This window comes from Mirounga leonina, unplaced genomic scaffold, assembly GCF_011800145.1.
Source record: "Mirounga leonina isolate KUSES-001 unplaced genomic scaffold, KU_Mleo_1.0 Mir_357, whole genome shotgun sequence".
Lineage (NCBI taxonomy): Eukaryota > Metazoa > Chordata > Mammalia > Carnivora > Phocidae > Mirounga > Mirounga leonina.
The window spans coordinates 8,902,500-8,929,481 of record NW_023270702.1 but is presented as its reverse complement, the minus strand read 5'-3'; the positions used below and the strand labels follow the sequence as shown (position 1 = coordinate 8,929,481).

At 38.3% G+C, this 26,982-nt stretch overlaps 1 protein-coding gene across 3 annotated transcripts in view; it reads left to right on the top strand.

Annotated features, from left to right (window-relative positions):
* ELOVL6 (ELOVL fatty acid elongase 6) overlaps positions 1-26,982 on the top strand; it is a 128,208-nt gene that overhangs the window by 75,077 nt on the left and 26,149 nt on the right. For 2 of the 3 annotated variants that reach the window (XM_035030279.1, XM_035030280.1), the window contains exon 3: positions 4,191-4,322. In XM_035030279.1, the coding sequence (XP_034886170.1) occupies positions 4,191-4,322 (132 nt within the window). Of the gene's footprint in view, positions 1-3,238; positions 3,292-4,190; positions 4,323-26,982 lie in introns of those variants that run through there. The other variant, XM_035030281.1, reaches the window with a different exon arrangement.

The window sequence follows — 26,982 nt, the reverse complement described above, 5'->3', positions numbered from 1 at the left end:
ATAAATAAATAAAATCTTTAAAAATAACAATAATAATAATACCCTGTGTTGAAATGCCGCCCACATGGAAGAAAAGTTCACCATTCTCAAATGAACTTGTTTCACTCTTTGGAAGAGCACAAATCAGCCAACAGAGATCATGAAGTGAGTGTTAAAGGGACTCAAGCCAGGTCCTGGTTTCAGTGGAAGCTCAGGGGTTGGGGGGAAAAAAAAAACGTTTGAATGTATACGCACTCTTTGACAAGTGTTATTGGGTAGAACAATAAGTACAAATCATTAGCAGCTACTCTGGTGAGAATAGGAAAAACACCTCCTAGGAATGTTTTGGACCAGGGTAGCATGATAGAGAAGTCCAGCTTTCTGAGGATAAATGATAAAGCCATTATCTGTTTTTACTAGTTATGGGCTAATGTCCATTCACATCAATGACAAAAATGGAAAGGGGGAAAAGAATAAATACAAGGGCGACAAGCTCAAAGCACATCAGTATTTCGTTTGGATGTTCTTTACTTGGTTGGTTACTCTAATTATAGCTACAGAAGCACCATCCTGAAAAGTATTAAGCACCTATAGTGAAGGTTTGGGCTATATGATACCCGTTTAAGATTCTTTAACGGGAGGAGTCCCTATCCTCTGGAAATTGCTAGTTATCCAGCAACAAACAATGTAGTGTTACCGTTATACCCAGCTATGGAGGCCTGCCAGAATATGAAGTATTATTAGATTACCATGGAAGCATTAGGGAAGTTATCTATCCCCATTAAATAGTAAGTGGGCTAGCAGGAAGTCATTATTTATCTTGACAATGATTGAACCTTTACCAAAGAGATGGCAGAACCGAAAGGCAGCCTGAGTCCATTTAAATTGCCCAATTTGTTAAAGAAAATCTTACCTTATTTTAAGCTAAATGGAAAAAAATCATGATACATTCAACTATAAATGATACATTTCGATTTCTCAGTTGGAAGAGGTAAGAGTTAATGCTTCCTTAGATGACTCCCTCTTACAGAAGAAGCTTAAGCTTAATTCTGAATTAACCTAAAGGGTTACAGACTTGAATTTCACCACAGTAGAAGATTTATAAAGTATACAATAAGCAACTTATTTGTATTATAGCACATGACTCAGATATAGCCTAGACAATTAATTGATGTTTACCTACCTGCTTAAGCAAAATTTTGGTAGTTTTGGCCCATATACAGTATGTAGCTATGTGACCATAAGAAACTAATGTCATCCAGCACCCCACCCCATCCCCCCTTCCCTCTTCTGTAGAATGAGAAAATTGGGCTCCATCTCTCTAAGGTCTCTTGCAATTCTCAGATTCTCTGTGTCTATATTGATTGACTTGGTTGCCCTAGCTATGGAACTGAAGGTTGGTAAAGATAATCTTTAGAAAACACATGGAAAAGAGAAGGGTCTGTGCCAGGCACTTAATAGTGCATTAGGACTAATTCTCATTCTGTAGCTGAAGAAATGTAGAGGAAGACATCCTGAGGGAAGATTTTTGTATTTTTTTGGTTCTTCAAGGCACATTATTTTTCCCGTAATGGCTAGAATGATAGGGTCGTATACAGACATCCATTTAATTTGGTGTGTAATTGCAAGTAATACAACTAATCTAACCGTAACCAAAATCCAAATTAGATTGAATGAGCAAGAGAGAGAATGATAGATAATTTAAGGAAAAGCTTAAGGGGGCATATATAGTTCATTTGTCCCAAAAATATGATAGTTGAAACATGAAGGCATGGAGATTCCTCTTGGTCCAGTCACAGTTAAACAATGTGCCACACAGTTACACAATGACCATGCAATTCAGGAGGAGGGCTTGTGGAATTCTTACATGCCTATAAGATAACACATCAGGTACACCCTTTTTCCTCCTGAAAGTTTACCACAGGAGAACAGGGAGATCTGAGGCTTAACCTCTAAGCCTGTTTGCTTATCCGTAAAATGAAGATAATGCTCTACCTACATTAGGGGTGATTAGGAAGATCAAAGGAGAAAGCTCTTTAGCACTATGTGTGCCCGCCCACAGGACTCACTCCCTAAATCATACCATGAATATTGTCACTCATCGTTACCTTTATAATTTAGAAAAGAATAATAAAATTGTTTAAAAAATTTAGAAAAGAATATATACTATTTCATATTACTATTGCTTTACCAACTGATAGAATTTGCTTTTTAGCGAGTCCTTGCTTAGATGCGTGTAAATGCAGATGGTAATTAGGACTCAATTTAGTGATATACACTTGCTAAATTCATATATAACATATATATGAGTATACTTACATATGCTCATTCACATTCATATTCATATTTATTCTATACACATATTTACAGCCAAAAGTACTTTCTTCTTGAAATGTTTAATAAAGTTTCCATAAAATTGTCTCACGTTTCCACCTCTCTTTGAAGTATAGAAATTCCCTGTTTCTTTATGGAGGAAGAAAATGGATCATGTTTTTTCCAAATATTTCATTCTTTAGTAATTCATATGTTAACTGGGAAAGTACAACTATTCATTCACTCAGTTAATGTTTGCTGAGCACCTAAGTATATAGGTGCATAATTATTTTTCCCTATCAGAAAATTTGATATGACAAGACCATGGTCATCCAACAAATATTTATCAAGTAGTGACTATGTGCCCAGGTCTTATGTTTCAAAAAGAATCTGCAAACCTCAGTTGGAAGTGGTTTATTCCATCTTTTTGGGTTGGTTTCTGGAATTACCACTTTATTGGGTGGTGTTCACCAAGTAGATCACATGCATTCACTGAAGTAGGTGTGTTGCTTGTGTAAATAATTAGATTCCTCCTTAGTCAGCAATACATACCAGCGGTATCAGTAATTAGGGAGAAAAACAGGAGGCATTTTGCAAAAAATGCTCATTAGGTTAATTCATTTTGCTTTTTGTATTATGCTTGTAACTTACTTTTCAACAATTTCCCTTTGAATCTCATTGAGTGGGGAATATCCATTTTAAGAGATACTGCTTTTTTAGGAAGTTCGTTCAGGTGCTTAAATTATTTACAAGGCCTCTGTTACTTTCTTTGGAATCATAGTTCTATAGAATCTTGTGGGTTTTATTTTTGTTCTTACTGGCATTATCAATACCACTGTTTACTTCTTGGTACAGTAATAAACCAGCAGGACCTAGAGATTCTAATTCATATTGCTTGTACATTTCTGCCTAAGAGTTCCACCTAAGCCTGATAAAAAGAGAGAATAATGAGCCCCTGTATTCCTTCGTCTTTTGTTAATCCAGTTTCCTCTCTCTACCGTGAGTATTGTTTTGGTTTTGTTTGTTTCTTAGGATATTTTAAAGCAAATCCAAGACATGTAATTTCACCCATAAATATTAAGTACATACTTTTAAAATTATGACTAACACTTTCTGATTTTTATTAAAAATGTCTTTTCCCAATTGGTTTGCTCAAATAAAGACCCCCCTCTCCCCCAAGTCTACCTATTACCTTTGACTGTAGTTTCTCAAGTCGCTTCTTAATCTAGAAGAGTCCCACATTTGGATTCCAACTCCTGACTTACTGAAGAAATAAGTTCAGTTGTCCTACAGAAGGTCCCACAGTTTATATTTCCCAAGAATAGGTAGTAAAATCAGATTTTGATTAGGTTCAAGTTCAAGCTCTAAGGCAAGTATATTTTAGGTAGTTCTATGTTCTTCCTATTGTATTGTATGATGTCTACCAGTTATCCCTATTATTAATGATAATATTGAAACTTAATACCTGCTCCTTTGGTGGAGAAGATTTCAGGAATCCATATTGGGGGTGCCCTAAGTCAAGTGCTCTAAGTAGCTTGGTTTTAGTGTTTTAATTCCCTGAGTGAAAATTTTCTTTTTGTAACTTAATGTTATGTTGTCAAAATTTTTAAAGTCATGGAGCCCAAAAACAACATAGATCTATTCTGACATGTGTTGGTTAATCTAGAATGACCTAATTTGTCAAGGGAGGTTTCCATGGAATGCCATGTCACCAAAAAGACATTTAAACATTCTCTCTTCAGTGAAGGGGCACATTCCCAAGAATATGCTTTCAGCACTACAAAGAGGGACTGGTATAAAAAATTACAAATAATTATTAAATATAAATTTCTGATGAATAAAAATAAATTGCTTAAAGATTTTTATTTCCTAAGATATTGGGTTTTTGTTTGTTGCAGGAAGAAATCTTTCCTGTTTTCTGCTCTGTATGCTGCCTTTATCTTTGGTGGTCGGCACCTGATGAACAAACGAGCAAAGTTTGAACTGAGAAAACCATTAGTGCTCTGGTCTCTGACCCTTGCAGTCTTCAGGTAGGTTTTTCTTCATTTTCCCAATGCAGTCCATCCATTTCATCAGACTTGGCTGAAAGAAGCAATGCTTGAGCACTTTATAGCACGTATTTTGGATTGTTCAATACATCGGGGATAAAATAAAGCCATGTCCAGAGAGTGGGCCTTCATTGCAACCAACTTGCCATATGATACTCAGTCTCTTATTTTCAGGCTATCTCCTTTCTTGTCCAAACTGCTCATGCAGTGATCCAGTTTATCTTGTAGGCCTAGAAGCAATGTGTCAGTTCCATTACTGTTGTTGCTTAAATATAGCCGAAGGGCTAAATGCAAAGCCACACTGGTAAACTATTGATCAATGGCAGAGTAGGGTTTAAATGTGCTGGGTATGCTGTTACTGACTAATATGTTATCAAAAAATGGCACTCAGACACATGACTGGATACTGGACACCTATCTCTGTCAGTATTACTAGACCAGAGAATGCTGTTAGCTCTGCATCCCCAAAGGCACCATTCACCCCCAGTGCCTGGAGCTGACTTGCTGGCTTATGTTTATGCAACCAGTTCTTACTTCGTACTGGCTAGAACTCATCATAGAGGCTGTCAGGACCAGGCCCATCTCTCCAGAGGCACCTGGCAGCCAACATTCAGACACATTCCTGGAAGCTTGAAGGAGCTTTTCTAGCTTTGTAATATTTGATGATCTAGGCCATCACAAGATTAATTAGCACACAGCCGGTATCCATGCAAGTGCCAGAAAATACTTTCAACACTAACAAAGGCACCTGCTCTATTTGTGTTCTGCTGGTCAAAACCCACGAGTTTGTAACTAGGCTTGGGGTAAGGGGGAGTGGAGGAAGTAGATGTCGATATCCTACAAATAAGTAACTATTTTAATATTTATGAATATTCATTTTTGTTTTTTCATACTACATATTAACTGTTCCACTAAGCAGAAATAGAGGGTATCATTAAAACCCTCATTAGTCACTTAAGGCTTTTTAAAAAGAATCAGGCAGGAAGAGAATGTTCATAAACTCTGACGATCTGCACATTTCCATTATGTCAGATCCCTGCGTCCAAACACTCATTTGCGTGCCACCACTGGCTATCCTCTAATTCGGTGCATTTTGTAAGTTCAACATTTGAAGTACTCATGATTTGGACCTGTCACTAAAAAATTCTTCAATTTTAATCTGAATCAGGACATGATTCTCTGTAATACAAAGTAGCATTTTCATTTTCGTTCACATCTAAGGTTCACAGAGCCTGCCTCTACTAAAGTATTTTGGTATTTGAGGAAAAAGTTATCTTTTTTTTTTTTAAGATTTTATTTATTTAGTTTAGAGAGAGCGAGCATGAGCACAGGGCTGGGGGGAGGAGCAGAGGGAGAAGGACAAGCAGACACACCCCGCTGAGCGCAGTGTGTGACACGGGGCTCAATCGATTCCACAACCCTGAGATCGTGACCTGAGCCGAAATCAAGAGTCAGGAGCTAACCAACTGAGCCACCCAGGTGTCCCAAGGAAAAAGTTAATCTTTATCCTAATGATGCCTTTCAGCATTTTACGGAGTTTTCAACAAAAGCCTTTATCTTTTGTTTTTTTTAAAACTTGAACACTTATGAGCAGAGAAGAGTACAAGGAGTGCCCCTGTGCACCAGTTACCCTGCTTAAAGAATTATTACCAAATGGGTTAACCTTCTTTCATCTACCAACTTTCCTCTTTCCCCCAAATTCTTTGGAAATAATACAAACTTAGCTATTTTTGAATGAAATGATACCACTTCTAAAAGTTAAGTACTCATTTTAAACACCGGCCAGAGTATTATGATCACTTAAATTAGTAATAATCTTTTATCCTTCAGTGTTCAGATTTTCCCAGTTGTCTCATGAAATTTTTTTTCAATTTATTTTTAAGAATCTGGATCAGAGTAAGATCCATACATTTCCATTGGTTGGTTTCTCTTAACTTACAGTTTTCTACTTTCCTCTCTCCTCAGCCCTCCCCAACTCCCAACTCCCCATCCATCCTTCAAACAAAGCACACATTTGCCCCTCACAGTTTCCCCAGACTTGCTGATCTTGCTGATTGCATTCTGCTGTCCCCTGTATTCCTTATTAGTTGGTAGTTAGATCTAGAAGTTTGATTATATTTGGTTTTCACATCCGACAAGAAGAAATTTACCTTTATCAACTATTCAGTTATCCTAAAGTATATACAGTTATAGCAAAGCAGGATAAGTGCTTGATTCTTTTGCCATATTTCTCATTTTCCAAAAGAGAACTTAATTTGATTACGTGGCATATAAATAATAATGTTTCTTTTTCCTTAGGTATCATTATGAACTCATGGATTTAGACTTTATGTGTCATTAATTTTTAGACGAATTTGATTTATGTATGTTTTTGTTCATTGCTATTATTCTTTTTGATGCTGAATTATCCATCTTTGGCCAGTGTGAGTCTCTTCAAGTTGGCTCCTGAATCCTTTCACATGCACTGATAGTGCTCATAGCTTGATTTTTTTTTTTTTTTTTTTTTGCAGGGGAGCAGGGATGACAAGATATTCCAGGCCAGGCATATTGCATATTCCTTACCCAGAACTGGGATGAGCCATTTCTCCAAGGAACCCTAGCTCCTTTGGGGGAGGGGCGATAGTATTTACAAACCACTGAGTTCTGGGGGTGTTGTTGTGGCTAAGGTAGTTCTTATTTCTAGGCCTTTCAGAGGCTAGAAACAGATTTTTTTTTCAAGAGTTGGCTTTGATACTTGCAATTCATATTTGCTAGTAGAGAGTATTTTACTTATATGTTCTTACATCTCCTTCCTCTCGTGCCAAAATCCAAGTTCCCAAAAGAATATATGTTTGAATGGCTTTTACCTTACTATAATTCACAAATTTTCAAGTCCATCTGCCAATAGGGCCCAACAGAGAAGTTCAAAAATTCCTTGCTCGGTAGACATTCTTGCATTCAATGGCCTGCTTCTGTTCGACTTCCCCCCTCTTCACCACTATAGGGTAAGATATGATCTATTTGGAAAAAGAAGGAAAGAGAAAGAGAACCAAAATTTTGAGTTAGAGGATTTAAAAATGCAGGGAAGGGAGGAACAGCTAATTTTTTTTTTTTTGAAAATCATTGAAAATGTGATTTTGTGTGTGTGTATGTGTCTGTATTTTGCTGCTTAGGGATAATTTCAAGCTTGCCCATTAGCCTTTTGTAGTAGCCAGAGACTCATTTGCAGATGCCAGACACTGTGTTTATTCATGAACGAAGACAACTGAGATAAGAATTAATTTGGATATGCCGAGTACTTAAGCAAAAATAAAACCCTGTCTTCATACCAATCTACTTCAGAAGGTAGTGTGGGGTTTAATCTAGTTTGGCAAGAATTGCCAATAGAATATTTTTCTTCTTTCTCTTTACTTTTGGATATTGACTGAATATATGATAGTCGCCTTCATACGAGCCATATACCATTTAATTTATTGAAAGCTGTCCTCTAAGTTTGGATGGAGTCAGTAGAATATGATCACGACTGAGTTTCCACCAGGCCTGCAATGTATTCATTTTATTTGAGAATGATTTCTCCAAGTTTTCCTGGCAGTTTCTCCCCGTCACCCGGCACCTGCCCCACCCTTTTCAGATTCAAACCATCAGCGTCTGGCGTCACTGAGTCCTTAGGAATATGACTGGGATGATGACACAGTGCCCTACCTACATCCCACCTGACCTAAGGACAAGCATTTCTTTATTTGATGAGCTAATTCTGTGTGGCATTTGGCCCTAGATATTTGAACCTTTCCTTAGGATAAATACTGAGAAAAATTCTGGTACTTTGAATGAGTAAATCCTTTAGATGAGATTGTTTCTCCCAGCAAAAATCATCGAACACTTCAAGGTGCCTCTGATCCATTCTTCTTCAACATCGCTGAGTCATTAAATTATGTTGCTATGGTATCTTGGCTGGGTTACTACAGTTGATTTGTAAAGCATTTTCTATGTATTTATTTAATAACTCCAAATCCTTCTAGATGGGGGAGAGATGTGCATGCTTCTGACCCAAGCAGCCTTCATCCGGTATCTGTGGGGCAGTGTTTTCTTGTCTTTGGTAGCATTAGGAGTTTCAAGGAGCCTTCCTGGTCCCCGACTTAGAACAGTTCAAAGCAGGGGGCCTAGTCAGTGTACATCAGAGTAAGATGTGCTGCAGATTTTTAGATGCCAGTGTCACACTTGCTCCAGATTTGCTGACTCACGTTTCCTGGTGATTCACTCTGGCCTCGACTGTGTTAGGCTTTATTTGCACAAAGCCAAATGTTCTGGGGCGCCTGGGTGGCTCAGTCGTTAAGCGTCCGCCTTCGGCTCAGGTCACGATCCCAGAGTCCTGGGATCGAGCCCCGCATCGGGCTCCCTGCTGCGCGGGGAGCCTGCTTCTCCCTCTTCCACTCCCCCTGCTTGTGTTCCCTCTCTCGTTCTCTCTCTCTGTCAAATAAATAAAATCTTAAAAAAAAAAAAAAAAAATGACCAACCAAAAATAATCACTTTAAAAGAAAAAAAGCCAAATGTTCCGTGCTTTGCAGTTTGACTTCTCACCTTGTTATTAACTGGCCATTTTTCCCATTGAAACTCATTTTTATTTCCTGGCTGTATTTTTACTTTGTCATTAAATTTCAGTGTTGGCTTAAGTATAAAATATATTCAAGCTTAATAAAAAGATATATATATTCTTTGTCTTTCTTTAGTGAGATTTCCAGGAACAAAGTGTTTAAAGACAGCACCAGAAACATTTAGAAAAGTATGTTTAACAGTGCAGAGCGGCAGATGAATGGCGTTTAATTAAATCTATTTGTGATTTTTTTTACACACACATCAGTGTTGAATATCTAGAGAATTATTAGCAACAGTCTTATTATTGTTAAGGCAACAAATACATAGTAAAACCAACTGAAACTATTCAGATGACAAAATATGACATCTAAAAAACTTGTTGAAGGGGAAATACATCCCTGACCCGTATAATGATGGGATGTTGAAAATGACAAATTTCAGAATAACTTAATCAATTTATTAAACTCAAGCACCTCTGGTCTAGTATTTTGTTCTATGGTTACCAAAAGTGGTCCCTCTTGATCTACAAAGAACAACATTACAGAGAATGATTCTGGTGATAGTAATGATATAAAAGAAATGGGTATGTAAACTATAAATGTGACAGGAGTAAAGCTCCTATTGTACTGGTAAGACGTTAGAAATTTCACATTTTTAAATGTAGCACCAAGGGAGGCAAAAGTAACAAAGGAAAAGATACCTCTAGAAAGCATATGTTGAGTAGTAAAAAAAAAAAAAGCAAGCTGCTGAATAATCATGGGAATGTGATGCCTCGTCTGAAAAGTTTCATAACCCAAATTAACACTACATTTTATTTATTAACATATATGCAGTAATAGCAAAAAAATAACATTTGAAATGTTCAGGCTAGTGATTATCTCTGTTTCTGGCAAGGCAGAGGGAATGAGGGTCGAAAGAAGTCTTCAGCTCTTTTTTTGTAAGATTTTTATGTCATTACAAATAGGTCAAACAAAAAAAAGATAATTGCTTTGATACAAAGTATGGATGGCAGGTTTTTTGTTTTGTTTTTGTTTTAGTTGAAAGCAAATAATGAAAAAAATCTACTTTCAAAAGAAAAGCTAGCAATTGTACTTAATAAGATTCTGGCGAAATGCTGGTATACATTAAATAAAACAAGCTTATATCCAAACACAAATTTTGCCCTATTGACCCTCACACTTCCCCTCCCTCCCTAATGGCAAGTTTATAGTTAGAATTAAGAATATTTTGTGTTTTCTCTTTTCAGACAACTGTCCTGAGTTAAGAATGTATGTATGGCTGAAAGAATAATTTTAGGACCTCTCTTTTCTGTCCATTTGTTGTTTGACTCTTGAAGACCATCTAGTATTTCTATATTGTATACAGATATATGGTCTGATGGACAACGTATAGACAGATGGAAGTCAGATATTGCTCACTTAAACATTTGTTCATCATCTCATTTTGTCAAAATGTTTTGTCTACGTAGATTCTATTTGAAAATGTAAAATATGACTTTATTGATATATATATTGGCCTTTATATGTATGTGTGTGTGTATATATATATATATATATATATATATATATATATATATATATCTCAATACTTTGTGCCTTTCTTCCTCTCTGGATTTTGTGCCATTTTATCAAAGAACCATAGAAATCATTGCATGCTTTGCTTCTGATGCCATATTTATAAATCACAGCTTCTGTCTCATTTTTTAAACTGTAACTAATAGATGTATAGAAAAATCTTCCTTCCTGAAGGCAGGGTGTATAAAAGTTTTCTTTGCCAAATCAAATAGATTTTTCTCAAAAATAAACTGTAAAACCACGGAGACTAGAGATAACACAATAGCCAGATAACATGGTTGTTTCAAAGGTCACGTCCAAGAGCGACAGCAAAACACATTTTGTTTCCCTTTGCATCAAGAGAAATGTGAAGCATCTACACTGAATAAAAAACCCAATAAATTACTAAGGCAGGGAGCCTAATAAACAGTAAAGGCAAAAAAGTCCACTGCCCTAGGAAAAATCATCCCTACATTTTACTCGGTACTTGCAGAGTTGACTTCCTTCCCTGATGAAGGGCACCCTGTTAACATTTTCATACATGAAGATGACAGGTCAAGTCTGAAAGATAGTGACTTTCTTTAGCATTTTGAGTTGGATTTGAGTCCCTTCCTACCTGACAGCTGCCGAATACTCTCCATAGTTGGACTCATTTTGAATATCAGTTTTATTTATTTATTTGACAGAGACACAGCAAGAGAGGGAACACAAGCAGGGGGAGTGGGAGAGGGAGAAGCAGGCCTCCCGCGGAGCAAGGAGCCTGATGCGGGGCTCGATCCCAGGACCCTGGGATCATGACCTGAGCCCAAGGCAGACGCTTAACGACTGAGCCACCCAGGCGCCCCTGAATATCAATTTTGCTATTCTGTTAAACTACTTTTGCAGCAGAGGAACTACCGAACAAATGACCACTACAGGATAAAGAGAGTTCTTTCCCTGCCTGCTCCTCCTCAGTGTGTCACACACACACAACACACATAACACAACACACACAACACAACACACATACACACATGAACCCTTTAGGCACTCCCCCTCCACACTTCATTAGTCATGCCAGGAGCATCGATAGAGAGGAGTTACAGGACCTAAGCTACTTCATTAACCAGAATAGACTATAGCCTCAAATGACAATGAAGTGACGCTAATTGAATCGCTTGACTCCTTTTGAGAAAACAAGAGCAGTAATAAAGATAAGGAATGGGCAACTCTCCATCCTTGAAAAAGTAAGAGAGCGCTTATAAACTAGGATCTGTACGTGCTTACTGCCTCTGGACAGTCCTCGTTCTCTGCCCCTTGTCCTGCTGTAATGATTCGTAGCTCCCCTCTCGCTCGCAAAATGTCCCAACTTGAATGGGAAATGAAGTGGCTCTTCTGTTTATACCCACTGAGAGATTGTGTTGGCTCAACGAAACAGGAAAAGGAGAAATACCGATAATCATTTGCCAACTTCACCCTATCAGGTTTTTATTTTTAGCAGTGCCTCACCCCTGAAACTTGCTCCCCTGTCTGTAACCCTTCAAAATATTTGGCATATCATCACTCAAATTTAAAATCTTCAAGCCAGGTCCCTTTTTGTTGACCCCATAAAATATCTCAAAATTTGTCACCATTTTCTTAGCAAACATCTTTAAATCCTTCAAAATATACAAATAACTCTTTTAACCAGTCACTAGGTTATATAATTCTTCTCAAATATCTGCGGTAGCTGTCTACACCTCTCCATGTCCACACTGGCCACTCTAGTCATGACTTTCACCGCTTTACTTCTTGAGTATTTGCTATCTCCCAAATGTTTTCTCTGTCCAAGCGACTCCACACTCCACACATTCCGTTTTCCTATCCAAACCTTCATTGAAACCCCGTTGCCTATTAGTTAAAACTTCAGTCTGTCCATAAAAAAATTAAGATCTTACCCTGACTCACCTTTCACCACTGCCCCATACACATTTTCCATTCAAGGCAACATATGTTTCCATTCAAAACAAACACACTTTGCCCATCCTAATTTCATGTCTCTGAACACCCCACACCTCTTTCTCTTTCTTCATTCTTCCTCCATTTTTTTTCCTTTAAATATTAGCCATCGCTTGGACTTCACTTAGAATGCCATCTCTATGAAGTCTTACCACATATCACTTTAGGACGTATCACAGCTTCTACCAAGCTCGCTGCTGTGCATCATTTAACCAGACCATATGCTGCCTTCCCCATGTGCCTCCTGGGAGACCATGAGTTCCTTGAGGCCAAACTGTGTCAGGCCATTCCTGGAACACCTTGGCATGCACAGAGTTTCTGAATTAATAGATTTAAAAAAGTCTCACCTTTGGCCACTCCTCCAGTCACGTGTGCTCGGCATTTTCAGTCATTTCACTGTTCATCCTTTATATTTCTTGTGGTCACTTGTGTCAGACGTACCCCAGTCCAGTCTGCATTTGGTATCCTGAGGCTTCATCTGTGAAACTATTGGCAAGCTTTAGGAAATCTGGAAAAGACAAGAAACACTAAGTGTTGGCAAGGATGCAGAAGAAAGAGAACCCCTGTGCACTTTTGGGGGGGATGTAAATTGACATAGCCATTATGGAAAACCGAATGGAGGGTTCTTAAAAAATTAGAACTAGAAATACCATATGATCCAGCAATTCCATTTCTAGGGATTTATCTGGAGGAAACGAAAACATTAACTTAAAAAGATACATGCACCTCTGTGTTCATTGCAGCATTACTTGTAATAGCCAAGACACGGAAGCAACTTAAGTGCCCATCGATGGATGAATGGGTAAAGAAAATGTGAGAGAGAGAGAGAGAGAATGGAATATGATTTGTCCATAAAAAGGAATAAAATCTTGCCATTTGTGACAACATGGATGGACCTTGAGAGCATTATGCTAAGTGAAAATGAGCCAGACAAAGACAAAGATTACTGTATAATCTCATACATGTGTGGAATCTTAAAAGAAAGCAAAAAATTGCAAACTCGTAGATAGAGAATCGGTTGGTGGTTGCCACAGGCAGGGGGTAGGAGGTAGGCAAGAGGGCAGAAAGGTACAAACTGCCAGTTATGAAATAAGTACAGCATGTGGATGTAATGTACCATGTGGTGACTATAGTTAATAGTACTGTAGTGCATATTTGACAGTTGCTAAGAGAATAGATCTTAAAAGCTCTCAGCACAAGAACGAAGATCATAACTGTGTTGATGGATGTTAACTAGACTTATTGTGGTGACCATTTTGCAATATGTATAAATATTGAATTATTCTGTTGTACACCTAAAACTAATATAATGCTCTATGTCACTTATATCTCAATTAAAAAAAAAAAAAAGAAATCTGAGATTGATGTTATGTAATTGCAGGGGACTTCCAAAGGCCTGCAAAGCCCTACACAATCTGGTCTTTGTTATTCTCTGACCTCCCCTCTCCTCCTCCCCTCCTGTCCCCTTCTCCGCCACCCCCCAGCCCCCCGTCCCCCCTCACCCTCGTTCCTTAAACGTGCTAGTTAGACTGCTCCTTCAGGTTCCTCCCACTTTCCCTCCTCTGCCCAGAATGCTCCTTGTCTGAATATTCCAATGGTTTCTCCCTCGTCTTCAAGTCTTTGCTCAAATTTTACCTTCTTGAGGCGCCTGGGTGGCTCCGTCGTTAAGCATCTTCCTTCGTTTCACTAGCCTTTGGAGATGTATCCTGAAAGAAGTTGCTGTGGCCAATGTCGAAGAGGTTACTGCCTATGTTCTCCTCTAGGATTTTGATGGATTCCTGTCTCACATTGAGGTCTTTCATCCATTTTGAGTTTATCTTTGTGTATGGTGTTAGAGAATGGTCGAGTTTCATTCTTCCATATATAACTGTCCAATTTTCCCAGCACCATACTTTTGGGACTTCATTAAGATAAAAAGCTTCTGGGGGCACCTGGGTGGCTCAGTCGGTTAAGCGGCTGCCTTCAGCTCAGGTCATGATCCCAGGGTCCTGGGATTGAGCCCCACATTGGGCTCCTTGCTCGGCGGAGAGCCTGCTTCTCCCTTTCCCTCTGCCTGCCGGTCTGCCTACTTGTGCTATCTCTCTCAAATAAATAAATTAAAAAAAAATCTTAAAAAAAAAAAGATAAAAAGCTTCTGCACAGCAAAGGAAACAGTCAACAAAACAAAGAGGCAACCCACAGAATGGGAGAAGATATTTGCAAATGACACTACAGACAAAGCACTGATTTCCAAGATCTATAAAGAACTTCTCAAACTCAACACCCAAAAAACAAATAATCAAGTCAAAAAGTGGGCAGAAGATATGAAAAGACACTTCTCTGAAGAAGACATACAAATGGCTGAAAGACATATGAAAAAATGTTCATCATCATTAGCCATCAGGGAAATCCAAATCAAAACCACACTGAGATACCACCTTACACCAGTTAGAATGGCAAAAATGGACAGGGAAAGAAACAACAAATGTTGGAGAGGTTGTGGAGAAAGGGGAACCCTCTTACACTGTTGGTGGGAATGCAAGTTGGTACAGCCACTTTGGAAAACAGTGTGGAGGTGCCTCAAAAAATTAAAAATAGAGCTACACCATGACCCAGCAATTGCACTACTGGGTATTTACCCCAAAGACACAGATGTAGTGAAAAGAAGGGCCACATGCATCCCATGTTCATAGCAGCAATGTCCACAATGGCCAAACCGTGGAAAGAGCCGAGATGCCCTTAACAGACGAATGGATAAAGAAGATATGGTCCATATATACAATGGAATATTACTCAGCCTTCAGAAAGGATAAATACCCAACTTTGACATCAACATGGATGGGACTGGAGGAGATTATGGTAAGTGAAATAAGCCAAGCAGAGAAAGTTAATTATCACATGGTTTCACTTATTTGTGGAAGATGTGGAATAGCATGGAGGATATTAGGAGAAAGAAGGGAAAAATGAAGGGGGGGGGAAATTGGAGGGAGAGACAAACCATGAGAGACTATGGACTCTGAGAAACAAACTGAGGGTTTTAGAGGGGAGGGGGCTGGAGGATGGGTTAGCCCGGTGATGTGTATTAAGGAGGGCACGTACTGCAGGGAGCACTGGGCGTTACACGAAAACAATTGAGTTGTGGATCACTACAACAAAAACTAATGATGTGGGGCGCCTGGGTGGCTGAGTTGGTTAAGCGACTGCCTTCGGCTCAGGTCATGATCCTGGAGTCTCAGGATCGAGTCCCGCATCAGGCTCCCTGCGCAACAGGAAGTCTGCTTCTCCCTCTGACTCTACCCCCTCTCATGCTCATTCTCTCTCTCAAATAAAATCTTAAAAAAAAAAAAAAAAACTAATGGTGTATTGTATGGTGACTAACATAACATAATTAAATTAAATTAAATTAAAAAAAAAAAAAAAGTCTGCCTTCAACTGAGGTCATGATCCCAGGATCGAGCCCCGCATCCGGCTCCCTGCTCAGCGAGAAGCCTGCTTCTCCGTCTCCCACTCCCCCTGCTTGTGTTCCCTCTCTCGCTGTCTCTCTCTCTCTGTCAAATAAATAAATAAGATCTTCAAAAAAAATTTTTTTTACCTTCTTGGTAGACCTTCTTCAGCCTTCCTGTCTAAAATCACAACAGTCCCCACCACACACTCCTTACCGCCCTTGCCTGATTTATTTTTCTCCTTGGCACTTGCTAACTTCTAGCCCACTCTGTGTTTTACTAATCTTGTTCATTCTCCTCCTACTGAACTATGAATGCCACAAGGGCAGGAATTTTTGTCTGCTCTTATGCTGCATCTTTAAGGTCCAAATAGGTGCCATATATATATTATAAAGTATATATATATAATATAAAAATATATATATTTTTTTTAATTAAAAAGGGAAATGAACAGAGGGGGGCCTTGTAAACAGTTGTTAGTAACTCTCCTTTCCTCTTTTGGAAAGTCTTTCTTTCCAAAGGGGGAAACAAGAAAAATTTTCCGCTTCTCCCTTGAATCCAGGAACTACCCATTTTTAATTCCAAGAGAATAATAATTAAGTAAGTAAATGCATGATATTTTGCTTGTTTTTGTTTTTTTTAAATAAAAATGTGCATTGTGAGGGAGAATTCCAAGCTGCTGTGAAAAGGACTTACTGAAAAGAAGCCAGGAAAACAAAGGTCATTCTGCTTTGCAGGTGGCACTTTGGGCTCTGGCCAGTGGGCGGGCTGGCCCCTCCTTACTTTAGGATGGGCAGTGACCTGCAAGTCACTCTGTGACTCCAGACTTGCCTGATTTATCTATTTCCTTCCAAAAACATCCACTCATTGTGTAATGATTAAGTCCAGATAAGACATAAGCTTATGATTTCTGGCAGTTTGTTATAAATGTAAAAAGTTTAGGGGCACCTGGGTGGCTCAGTTGGTTAAATGTGTGACTTTTGGTTTTGGCTCAGGTCATGAACTCATAGTCGTGAGATCGAGCCCCCTGGCAGGGTCTGAGCTCAGCTTGGCATCTGCTTGAGATTCTTTACCCCTATCTCTCTCTCTGTCCCCCTCAAAATCTTTTTTAAAAAAGCTTATAGAAAACTCAGACCATCACCAGTGTAAGGCATGGAAAGAGCTTCAGGTTAATGTAAGCACAGGTAAAGAATGGCCTCTCCTTCTGCCAAAAAGGCAGTCCACTTGGCAACATTTGCCTACTTATAATTGGAAATGCTATTCAGTAGTATTTTTTTATTAAATAATTTCTTTTTCTAGTTATAAAAGAGAAAAGTCCCTCTGTATAAGACTGAAACCATGGGAAACACAGAGCCTTTAATCTCACTACACACAGATACTTATTGTTAATATTTTGGCACATGCCTTTTCTGTAATTTAACACTAAACTTGAGATTCTTTCATTGTAATTTCAATTCTCTGTAATATATTTGAGTTTGGACAAAAACGGGACTTCAGTAATATGTTCGTATTACTACTGCTATAACAACTCGAAACAGCTGACTCGTACGTCTTCAATCATTTTACCGAAATGAATTAGTATTTAAATAGCTGGAGTATGACAGCTTTTCTGAAACATGTGTGAGAAATAACATGAGCATTCCTGAAGAATCGCATGTTAATTTAGGATATAAGTATAATAACCCCTAAAGCATTTTTTAAGGATTGTTCTGGGTTAAGACTGAGTTACAGATTGCAGTGTTTAAACTTCCTGTGTTACCTCACAAATTTTTAAGCAATCCTTTTTGTTAGCAGGGTAAAAAAAAAAAGAACAAAAACCAACCGAACAAAAACTGTAAGATTTTGAATGAAGAATTGATTCCTTAAAAAAATGTTCAGACCTAACTTTTTATGAAATTGCCTAATCTGGAATGCATCAGATGATGCTGACATTGGTAATTTTTAAAAATTTTAAAATGCTGAAGTATAGTTGACATATAATGACATATAATGTTATATTAGTTCCATGGTGATTCAACAATCCCATATATCGTGCAGTTGCTCACCATGATAAGTCTAATTTACCATCTGTCACCATATAAAGTTATTATAATACCGTTGACTACTCTCTATGCTGTACTCTTCATCCCAGTGACTTATTTATTTTATAAGTGCAAGTTTATGCCTCTTAATCCCCTTTACTTATTTTGCCCATCTCCCCGCCCCCATTATTAAGTTGACTTAACCACAGTGGTAGACTGGCTGAACGCATCCGAAAAAGGAATGACATGCGAAAGTACTACAAGTTTTTTTCTGAAGAGGGCCATTTAGTGAGCAGAAAATTAACTGAAAATACTGAGAACTGAATCTTCCTTCCCTTCATGGTCCCCATGTCCTCAAGGCCAGTGAAGAACCATAGAAAAAACATGAGATCAGGGTTCAATAAAGAAACATTGGTCACTTACGCTAGGATTACCCACTGCTGTTAGATAAGTGAAAGTCATCCTCCTAAATATAATGCCTTTCCCACATGAAACAACTATTGCAAGCTTCTTCTGACCTCAATCTTAAAAGTATTGGCAGTTCTTTCATGAAAGCGATCAATTTTTCTCCCCTGGATTTCACCCCAGCACTCCAGATAGGACCTGCTCATTTGTTTTTGATGATGCCGTGGACCTGACAGGTTGCCTAGCTCTCACTTGATTTTGCATGTGAAATAGAGCGCCTGGGTTTCTCCCTTACAGCCAGCAATTCCTTTAGCCAGTGATACCAACAGTTTAACTGGTAGCTAGGTCTCCTTGCAACTCTTTCCCTACCATTTGTTGCAAAGCATTTGCAGGTGAAAATTGGTGGGGGTTGTTTGCTCCCTTCCTGTCATTGCTTATCCTAAATTGTCAGGCCGGCAGGAGTCTGTAGTACCCAAGCAATCCTCACTGCCTTCATTTGCATCCATAATAGTTCTTACAGTTTTCAGAGCCTTAGGATTTGGAATCAAATATATATAATTAAAATACTTCATTGTTCATACATGGCATTTCCCTAACAGCATAATAAAACAATGGTTTACTTTTCCTCCTTCCATTTCATTATACTGGTATAAGGGTGGGCAGAGAGGTGGCCTTTTTAAATTTTTTCATCCTGGGAAGTGGATAAGCATCACAGACTTAGAAAGGATGTGCAGGGTGATTGAAGTAGCCAAGAGAGATTGCTCACTGATTCTAGGCATTTGTTTTAATCCAGAGCTGGAGCAGAAATCTTCAATACAGCTTTCCATAATTGTCTACAGTTTGAAATTATAAATCATTAGCTACTCAGAATTGTCTTATGTGGGAGGTAGTGATTTGGGTTCTCTATAAGGGTTTAGCCTTAAACTGGAGTTACACTAGGTTGGTACCGGGAAAAAAAAAAAATCAAAAGTGTCCAGAGCAAGACTGCAGAACTTAGGAGAGAAGAGCTGAGAAGCAAACCTAATTCTTAGAACTTTCGCAATCTTGAGCAGAAAGTCTGGCTCAGGAGATTTTATCTTAACATCTTGTAATGTTTGATGCCACCTCATATGTTTTTGCTGAGACCAAACCCATTTTTAATCACACCTAGGAGTGAAAGAAATGTACTTGAGTGTTCTCCAATCTGCTGATCGACATCTCTAGGATGTGTATGTAATTTTCTGTGCTCCTATGGACTTTGATCCTTAAGTTCACAGAGTAGAACTGGGTTAAAGTCATTAAAAGAAAAGGCAGATTCCAGATTAAGATGGCAACAGAGGAAGATCCTGAACTCACCTCCTCCCATGGACACACCAAATCTATAGCTACATATGGAACAGTTTCCTCTGAAAAAAATTCTAAAAACCAGCTGAGAGATTCCTACACAACAGGCGAACGGGAAAAAACCCACACTGAAGTTGGTAGGAGTGACTTGAGACACAGTCTCACCATAAACCCCACCCTAGGCACAATGACCCGTAATGGGGAGGTCAACTGAAAACCTGGAGCTTTTCCCTGAGGAGTGAAGTGTTTGAACCCCACAATCAGACATCCCAACTTTTAAGATGTGCACCTGGGACATGAGGCCCCAAAACATCTAGCTTTGAAAATCAATGAGGTTTGAGCACACAAGACCTGCAGGGCTGTATCAACCCGAGAAGCGGCTTTTAAAAGCCTTGTGTGCTGGGACTCACCCATCCCGGGGCCCAATGCAGAAACAGCTGATCAAGAGGCTCATTTGTTTATTTGAAAGCATCAGACTAAGGGGCAAGCATCTAACTTAACACACATGTAGGGGGCTGCTGGGGTACTCCCCAGGGACAGAGGTTGGTGGGCACCATCTTTGTGCTCTTCTCTGCCTTGCTCCAGCTTGCAGGTGTTTCCCAGAAAGGAGCATATGGTCTTGTCTGCTGCCCTGATTTTTGTGGCTGCTGCCAGCGGACCCCTCCAGATCACCTTGCCGTGGTGACCAGCAGGCTTATGTTTGTGGTCTCAGGACTATATATTTGCACTTGTTATAAGCTGCTCTGCCTGAGGGTCTATCACCCAATCAACCTGAATCCAAGAGCTGAGAGAGATCCTCCCATTTGGGACATTGATAGATCTTGGCATACCCTCAACTCCTGGGAGACATTAAAAACAAAATAGACTGCTTGGATAATCACAAAGGTTTGTTAGACCAGATGGACTTAATCAGATATATACAGAACATTCCATCGAAAGGCAATAGAATACACATTCTTCTCAAGCATACATGGAACATTCTCCGAGAGAGATAATATATTAGGCCATAACACAAGTCTTTATAAACTTAAGAGGATTGAAATTATACCAAGCATCTTTTCCAAGCACAATAACATGACCAGAAATCAATTACAAGAAGAAAACTGGGAAATTTGCAAATATGCGGAGATTAAACAACATGCTACTGAACAACAAATGGGTCAAAGAAGAAATCAAGAAAAATTTTAAAATACCTCGAAACAAATGAAAATGGAAATATAACATAGCAAAACATACAGGATGCAGCAAAGGCAATAATAAGAAGTTTATAGCGATAAATGCCTACCTCAAGAAAGAAAATCTCAACCTAACTTCATGAAAAAGAAAAAGAAAAACAAAGCCCGAAGTTAGCAGAGGGAAGTATATCACAAAGATCAGGACAGAAATAAATGAAATAAAGACTAAAGAAAAATAAAGGCCAATGAAACTAAGAGCTGGTTCTTGAAAAGATAAACAACTGACAAATCTTTATCTGGACTAACCTAGTAAAAAAGAGAGAGGATTCAAATAAATTCAGAAATGAAAGAGGAGATCTTAAAACTGATACCACAGAAATACAAAGCATCATAAGAGATTACTATGAGCAATTATATGCCCACAAATAGGACATCCCAGGAGAAATGGGTAGATTCCTAAAAACATACACCCTACCAAGAAAATCAGAAGAGACCTATTACTAGTAAGGAGATTAAGTGAGTTAAAAAACAAACAAACAAACAAACAAAAACAAAAGCCCAGGCAGCTTCACTGGTGAATTCTACCGAACATTCAAAAGAATTAATACCAATCCCTCTCAAACTCATACAAAATATAGAAGAGGAAGGATTACTTCCACACTCATTTTACAAAGTCAGCATTACCCTGATACCAAAACCAAACAAGGATGCCACAATTAAAGAATATTACAGGCCAATATTCCTGATAAATATAGATGGAAAAATATTCTACAAAATGTTAGCAAACTGAATTGCGCAAGTGGCTCAGTCATTAAGCGTCTGCCTTCGGCTCAGGTCATGATCCTCCTGGGATCAAGTCCCACATCGGGCTCCCCGCTCAGCAGGGAGCCTGCTTCTCCCTCTCCCACTCCCCCTGCTTGTGTTCCTGCTCTCGCTATCTCTCTCTCTCTCTGTGTCAAATAAATAAATAAAATCTTTTTTAAAAAATCATAAAACATGATCAAGAGGGATGTATTCCAGGGATGCAAGGATGTTTCTACATCCTCAAGTGAATGTGATGCATCACATTAACTGAATGAAGGATAAAAATCATTAAATCATTTTAAGCTGCAGGAAAACGTATTTGACAAAATTCAACATCCACTTATGATGAAAAACTCTTAACACAGTGGGCATAGAGGGAACATACCTCAACATAATATTAAGACCATATATGGCAAACCCACAGCTAACATTATACTCAGTGATAAAAAGCTGAAAGCTTTTCCTCTAAGATCAGGAACAAGACAAGGATGCCCACTCTTGCCACTTTTATTCAGTATAGTACTGGAAGTCCTAGACAGAGCAATTAGGCAAGAAAAAGAAATAAAAGGCATCTAGATCAGAAAGGAAGAAGTAAAACTGTCGTGCTTTGCAGATGACATGGTATTGCATATAAAAAACCCTAAAGTATCTACCAAAAACCTGTTAGAAATAATAAATGAATACAATAAAGTTGCAAGATACAAAATTGTTATACAAAAATGTATTATGTTTTTACACACTCATAATGAACTAGCAGACAGAGAAACTAAGAAAAAAATCCCATTTACAATTACATCAGAATGAATAAACTACTTAGGAATAAATTTAACCAAAGAGGATAAACACCTACACACTGAAAACTAAAGACATTGATAAAAAGAAGAAAAAAAATTGAAAAAGATGCAAATAAATGGAAAGCTAATCTGTGCTCATGGACTGAAAGAGTTAATGTTGTTGAAGTGTCCATAATACCCAAAGCAACCTACAGATTCAATGCAATCCCTATCAAAATTCTAAAAACATTTTTCACAGAGCTAGAACATACAATCCTAAAATTCGTATGTAAGCTCAGAGGTCTCCAAATAACAAAAGGAATCTTGAGAAAGGAGTGAAGCTGGAAGCATCACTATAGCTACATTACAAAGCTATAGTAACCAAAACAATATGATATTGGCATAAAAACAGACCCATAGATCAGTACACAGAATAGAGAGGCCAGAAATAATCCCACACATATATGCCAATGAATTTATGACAGAGGAGCTGAGAATATACAATGGGGAAAGGAGAATCTCTTCAATAAATGGTCCTGGGAAAACTAGATAGCCAAATACAAAAGAATGAAACTAGACCGCAGTCTTACACCATACACAAAAATTAACTCAAAATGGATTAAATACTTAAATGTAAGATCTGAAATCATAAAACTCGTGGAAGAAAACATAGGCAGTAAGCTCTTTGACACTGGGCTTAGTAATGATTTTTTTGGATCTGAAACCAAAAGCAAAGACAACAAAAGCAAAAAATAAACAAATGGGACTACATCAAACTAAAAAACTTTTTTTTTTTAAGGTTTTATTTATTTATTTGACAGAGAGAGACACAGTGAGAGAGGGAACACAAGCAAGGGGGAGTGGGAGAGGGAGAAGCAGGCTACCCGCAGAGCGGAGAGCCCGATATGGGACTCGATCCCAGGACCCTGAGACCATAACCTGAGCCGAAGGCAGTTGCTTAACAACTGAGCCACCCAGGCGCCCAAACTAAAAAACTTTTGCACAGCAAAAGGACCATAAACAAAATGAAAAAAACAACCTACAGAATGGAAGAAAATATTTTCAAATCATGTATCTGATAAGGGGTTAATATCCAAAATATATGACGCTCATAAAACTCAATAGCAAAAAAAAAAGACAATCCAATTAAAAAATGAGCAGATCTGAATGGACTTTTTTTTTAAAAAGACATACAGATGGCCAACAGGTACATGAAAAAGTGTTCAACATCACTAATCATTAGGGAAATGCAAAATCAAAACTACAATGAGGTAGCAACTCACACTTGTTAGAATGGATGGCTATTAGCAAAAGACAAGAAATAACAAGTGTTGGTGAGCATGTGGAGAAAAGGAAACGTAATATAGGTTCTCATTTTGACTCCTACCATATTCAAGCCACAACATCATGATACCGGTTTTGGCACAAATTCCACACACAGCTCCCTGAAACCTTTGAGTAGAAGTGACTGAAGGGACTGGAAGCTTCTGAACCTAGGGTCAGGGTCACCTCGGTCTGGCAATCCATTATTTCTTGTTGCCTTAAACACTTCTAGGCAAAAGGCTCTGAGATGTTTTACAAATCCTGAATAGATCTATAATTTTAAACCTTCAAAAAAATCAATTAAGCCATGTATTTGGAATCTTTATTCAAAGAGGCAGAAAAAATATTAACCCCTCCTTCATCCCACTATAAATTTTAAATGATTATTTCTTAATGCAACTTAAGTAACTATACAAACAAAGGAAAGGGTGAGTTTCTCTGATGTGACATTAACAGCAGGTGCACGCTGAGAAACTCATTCAGGAATTTTTATAGAATGAACAGGAGTATCAGAGACAGCTGGGCTTGCAAACCACTGGAAGTCTTTTATTGTTTCCTGAATTGGACCAAGTCCAAAACGGAGAATAATTACTCTTTCTGGCTGCCAAGTTTTCAGACTGTTCAGATAACCCTGGTCTTGTAGTAGGAAAGAAATGTGAGCCAAGGTGCAAGAATAGCGACTGAATTTTATAAAAAACATTTCTAAGGGAGCAGTTTCCTGAGTGTTCTGTTTGCTTTAACTAACAGAATACAAAATAAATGATTATCTTATCAAAACCACAAAAAATAAAGGAGAGGAAAAAATCAAACTTATTATCCACTCTTAGGCTTTATAGTAATATAAGAGCTAAGGATTTCAACCGGACTTCTTTGGGCCTTGTAAGTTATTGATGAAAACCTTTGTGGAAGGAGAGGGACAGAAAGTAGTTCTCAATATTAAATGGAAAATTTTTATCCTGAAAACTCTTCATTTTCCAAAAAAAATTTTGGATTACTCTGATTTAAAGTGAACAGGTCCCCTCTCTTGACAATAGCGAAGAAATCCTAGGTTTTGCCCTAAATTTCCAAACCTAATAGCCAATTTAGATGATATATGCTAGGTGCTTTATCTATACTATCTTAATCATCCTCACAACAGACCTATGAAGGAAATACTGTTATAAGGGTGTCACATTTTTTGAGATAGAGGAATTCCTTAAAAATTTCAAAATATTCGAGTATTTCAGAACTTTCATAATTCAAAATCTGTTTTCCCATAGGAATAATTTTATTTTTTTAAATCTTTTTTTTAAAATATAGGTAATACCTTTATCTATTTATTTATTTTTAATTAACCTCTATGACCCAAGTGGGGCTTGAACTCAAAACCTGGACATGAACAGTTGCACGCTGTACCTACTGAGCCAGCCAGGGGCCTTCCCCATAGGAATCATTTTAAACACAACAGTAAATACATGCCTAATAGTAACTTCATTGTGTTAAATTTTGTTTCTTCATTCCAAAGTTCTTGGTTTCTGATACATGTTTCTCTGTTCTACCCCCCTCTTAATGAATACTTGGATGGCATTGTTATAATTTACCAGTCGTGACTGTTAAAGTAACAGCTCAGTAGTCCCCCAAAATCACACCCAGGACTACTGAGGCACCTAACGAACAGCATAGTTCAGAAGATGCTGACGAGAGATGGTATTTCTGTTTCCCACTAGTGTGGTACTCTCGTGTGGCAATATTATAGTTTATATCAGTTTGGCTGTCAACTTTGAAATTATGTCATTCTTGAGTATATTTTAGATATAGGGTATTCATATTCCTTCAGATTTTACATGTCACAGGTGTCCTTATTAATATTGTATATACCAATATTTCAAAATGTCATGATCCACCTCTATGTAAAATGCAACTGTGTCCCTGTTGGCAGATGAAGGAACTAATGCTTAGTGATTAAGAAATTTACCGACAGACACACAGTTTATAGGTAACAGGATCAGAATTAGTTGGTCTGACCCATAACCCATGTTCTTTGCTCAGTGCATGCTGTTTACTTAACTAGCAAGGTCAAAATTAAAGGTGCCAACTCCAGACAGTCTTTTGTGACCTCCATAAAAGGAGACTATGAAAAAAAAGGGGGGGGGTAGAATATGATTTTATAAGCCAGGGAAAGAGGAGAAACTTTGCTGAGTTTCTCAGACTGTAACCGGTGGACCATTTGCATCAAAAACACTTGGAATGTCTATTAAAAATTTCCATTTCTGGGTCTTCCCCCAAAGCTATTAAATTGGAGCCTGGAAATCTCCATTTTTACTAACCTCCATGGTTCACTATAATTAAAATTCTCATATAATTTCAGGCATCTTATGTGCTCCTTGAACACTATGCTCTCCCCCACCCCCAAATCCAGGGACTCCCTACACTGACAATCCCTGTTAAATAATTAGAGATTTGGGGGAGTTGTTCAATAGCTAAGAAGTCCAGTGCATGATAAACTCTGGAGAGGCATCAGACTGTGACTCTGGTCAATTACGGCATACTTGATCCTTACTCACGCATCTCTTATTTTGTCTCTGACTTTTTTATAGCCATTTTATCCAGCTCCATGGACTATTAATTGGGTTCTTGCACCTGAAATAACATCAGTGTTGTGGTAACCTTTCATGAGGGCATCATATCTCAACCATCTTCCTGGTTGGCCTACTGTCATCTCCACAGAGCTGTGAGAAGCAAAGCAAGCCCCCAAATGGCATCTCGTGGTTCTGCTAGGACTTCCTGTGAGCAAAATGTCACCATGACTCTAGCGTCTCCCACCCCACATCCCTCCTCTCACACACATATAGGATTTGCCACATTTCCTGAGTCCCTGTTTCATATCAACCTGCAGTTTCTTCTTTGGTTGTCCCATCATGCCTCAAATTCAACATGATCTGACACAGAATTTTACGAGAAAAAGTTCTTAGCCAGCCCTTTAACTCAGTAATACCACTGCTGAGAATCTATCCCAAGGAAATAATTCAAAACAATTTTTTTTTAAACAAAGTTAACTCACTTGTGTAGTCCCCGCCTGGATCATGATCATTATCAGCACCCCAGAAGCTTCTCTCTGTGCCCCTTCCCAATTATTATTTCCCCAAAAGTAACTGCTAGTCTGACTTCTCTATCAGATCAATTTTACCTATATTTGAACTTTATATGGACAGTGTACAATTTGTACTCTTGTATGTCTGGATGCTTTAATTCAGCACTATATTTGTGAGAATTATCTATGGTTTTGCATGTAGCGATAGTTCCTTTGTTCTCCCT